Here is a 3766-nt window from a genome sequence, read left to right on the forward strand (position 1 = left end):
TCCTCTCTCTCTCTCTCTCTCTCTCTCTCCACCGTGTGACTGGCCGGAGATCAGCCACCTCTCCAGCACGTAATCAATTCCGCCTCCACCTCTAATTTCTTACCAATCGCCATCGCTGCCAATTCCTAATTCGTTCACTGTCAACTGTCTCGTTTGTTCATCTCGATCCAAATCGGTCAGCAAGTCTCGATCTACATGAAAGACGACGACGACTTTGCTTCTTCATTGCTTGACCGATCCGGGAGGTCTCTCTGGCGAGGACTCGGAGGAGACCTTGAAGAGGAAGCGGTCGTTCCAAGTCGGGTTCTCGGCCCCGAATTTGTAGACCCGATCTGGATCTTGTGGCTTGACTGAACACAGGCGGGGCAGCTACGTAGGTCTTCATCTGCCGTAGCGTCTAGGACAGGACCTTCAAGCCTTGGTCGGAGATCTAGAATTCAGAGGAGAGCGAGGTGGAGCATTTGCGAGGCGAGCTAGAGATGGTGAACTAGGAGGAAGAGAGAGAGAAAAAATGGGTTGGCTACGGGAAAGAGAAAAAGGTGTGGGATTTCTGGTCTAACTTTTTGGTCAATGTAAAGAAGGTTCACAGAACCAAGCAAGATGAAGATCACCTTGTGGTGATCTGCATAGGTCTCTTCGATCAATTTTGAAGGTCTAGTATAATTAACCTGGGTTCCAAGTTCGTTTCATGTATGGTTGTTTCTGTCCATTCCATTTTTAATGTAACATTTTTCTTTTTCTCACTTTGTCTTTTCTTGTTTGAATGATCATCCACTTTATAGTTATAATATTTATACCTAGTTATAATTTAGCCCAATTGTAAGGGGAGTCCGGGATAAAATGGTGTTATGATTTACTAAATTGGCTTTGTGTAAATGATTGATTTCTGATCAACAGAGAAATTCTCAAAGGAGAAATGGAGGTGTTATTGTCCCCAATAAGAGGTCCTACTGACCCTAGTAGGAGGTCATATTACCCCTACTGACCCTAGTAGGAGGTCCTACTGCCCCCAACAGGAGGTCCTACTGCCCCCAGTAGGAGGCAATAGGACCACCGAAGTCCCATCAACGGTCGTCGGAGTCCGGTCAACGGTCGCCGGAGTCCGGTCAACGGCCCCCGGAGCCCGGTCAACGGTCCCCGGAGGTTGGTCAAAGGTTGCTGGAGTCCCGTCAACATCATTGGTCTTGAGAATCCGGTCATAAAAATTTTATTTTATAATATTCTTATAATGGTCTATGTTTATTTAATTTATTAAGGGTATAATTGTATTTCTTTTCTTATAATGGTCTATTGTAGTTTATTTAATTTATTAAGGATATAATTGTCTTTCTGCTGTTTAAGTTGGTTCTTAAGAATTTTAAAATCTGATTTTGTTAGTGGAAATAAATTCTTAAAATTAGGCTAGTGAGTATTGTCCCTAAAAAAAAAAAATGTGTTTGCCCAGCCGAACGTATCAAGCTATGTGTTAGTAGGTCATGGTACGTAACCCCTGATCTGTGATCCTCTGTTACAGCCATCCGATTCCTGGATTCCATATAGCTACAACAACTCAATGACCCAATCGCTTCTAGGGTTTCTTCTAACGTACAACAATGCCCCAAATCCAAATGCCTCAACTCGCAATTTTGTTATATTATGAGTTGAGTAATACCTCCGCCACTGTAGTCTCTATTTCTTTTCAAAGATAGCTTGAACAATTTCGATCATGTGCTATAACTTCGATCTCAGAATGCCTAGGTTCCTGTTACATTATCTATGGTTTTGCCAAGGTCGATGGTTCGATTTGGGGACATGTTTGGGTAGGTCGTTTTGCGTGATATATTTGGATGTTAATTGAAATGGAAATTATGTAAATTATGTAAAATGACATTGTTGCTGGCTAAATTCATTAATTATGTGCCTCAACGAAACAGACCTCGGCATTCTTATTTAGAAACGGGAACTTCATTTCTGATGGGGATCGATTGGGTATCAAGAGACGACACGTTATTAGACGACACTTGACCTAACCAAATGTAGGAAGGCAGAAATTGAAACAGAAAGACAATATATTGATCAGGATTCAAAGTTACATTAAAGAAAAAATAGTTTGGTACTACAATAACTACTGTAAACACTATAAACAACCACTAATTGCTGTCGTAATCATCTTCTTCCTCCTCCCATGAAAAGAACTCAAGTGACATATGATGAGAGGAAAATCGTTGCATAGGCTCTTAATTACAATGGAAAAGACAAAATCGGCTTAACCCAAATTGGTCGTGGAGAACTCATATGCAGGATGTTCTTAAAACGCTTGGTGTAAGTTTCTGGGAAGCTTTGATCTTCAACGTTATAAACACCAAAATCATAATCGTTACCAGTTCCCACATAATCAATATCATGGTTGAAGTATATGCAATTTGGCTGAAGTCCACAAATTTTTGCAGCCGACACACGTATTGAAGTGTTATCCCCAACAAAGAGAGCATCCCCGCCCAAGGTGTTCTTCTCAGTCCATTCACCCGTTTGAACATTCAATTCGAAAACTCTGAATTTCTTTGTCACACGTATGTCGTCTTCTGTATACCCTATGTACCTTTCGACCATCAACAATCGATTCTCTTCAACTTCAAAGATATATCTCTTGCTATTATTACAATCTGGAGAATTGCCGCGCCTAACCATCTTTACATCTGAGTATGTCCGAGCAGTAGTAACATCATAACATAAAACTTCTCTATAATAATTCACAGCATAAAATGTATTTCCAACGTTGACAACTTCTTCAATCATCTGGCAGCCAATGTCTTCATCAAGGGCATTATCAACAGTTTCATCCACATAAGTCCATGTTGTATCCTTACCCAATCTAATGAAAGCCAAATTGCCTCTTTCCAAATGTATGACTGTAACAATGCAGTCATTTGTATTTGATATAGGGTCTGCTGAAATTGTGGCCTTGCAGACATACTCCTCACAATTTACATACCATTTTTCCCAACCCGGAGGAGTTAGTGGTGGCAGGCAAATAATCGAATTTTCCTTATTTTTCCTCCCTTTAATCCTCAAGAAAGGATTTACCAAAGTTACTCCAAGATTTTTCTCCCTAACATTCCGATGCACAAATAGTAGCCATCCTTTTGAAGATCCAACAAATACCTTCCATGGCACTTTTGCTTGGAACTTAAGGACCTTCTTATCAACTACGTCGTAGAATTTCCAGTACTGTTTTCTTCCTGAATAATACAACGGCATTGGAGCTGTCATCCTAGCATGTTTGCTTTCATTATCCTTTGCTACAGAATACCATGTTTTACAAACCAAGCTGAACCCAAGATAGTCTAATGGTTTCAATAATTTTTCCGCAACTGAATCTAAAAGATGCTTTGGCAAATTCTCCCAATCTGAAAATAATTAAACAAACTTAATCTTCTCGGAAACTTTAATCATAAACTATATATGCAACACATATCTTTCATCCTTAAAAAAAACATGAAGAGAAAACATACCTTGCTCCATTAAGACTCTCCAACCAAGTTGCAGAGAAACACAGATCGAACACCAGCAGGGTGAAGACTTGGGTCTCTTGACTCTTGTTTAATAGAATTTTTCATTGGGCCGGGTTTTCCGAAAAATTATTACTATTGGCCCAAATTTCTATACACGTCCAAGCCGCGGCTTCGTATCCGGAAAAATTACCGAAACTACCCTTACCTACGTTGCGTATTTTCGACGCGCTCCTTTCTTCTTAAGCTTAAAAGAGTGAGAGGGTCTCTCTCTGTGT

General features: G+C 40.3%; 1 protein-coding gene across 1 annotated transcript; it reads right to left on the reverse strand.

The window, feature by feature from the left end:
- Positions 1 to 2220: 2220 nt before the first annotated feature.
- Positions 2221 to 3547, reverse strand: LOC101293349 (putative F-box protein At5g55150-like). The gene is made up of 2 exons (XM_004289306.1): positions 3492 to 3547; positions 2221 to 3386 (listed from the first exon to the last, which is right to left on the reverse strand). The coding sequence occupies exons 1-2, from the start codon at positions 3499 to 3501 to the stop codon at positions 2221 to 2223; spliced, it is 1176 nt and encodes a 391-aa protein (XP_004289354.1). The 5' UTR covers positions 3502 to 3547.
- Between the last annotated feature and the right edge of the window lie 219 nt (positions 3548 to 3766).

This window comes from Fragaria vesca, linkage group LG1, assembly GCF_000184155.1.
Source record: "Fragaria vesca subsp. vesca linkage group LG1, FraVesHawaii_1.0, whole genome shotgun sequence".
NCBI lineage: Eukaryota > Viridiplantae > Streptophyta > Magnoliopsida > Rosales > Rosaceae > Fragaria > Fragaria vesca.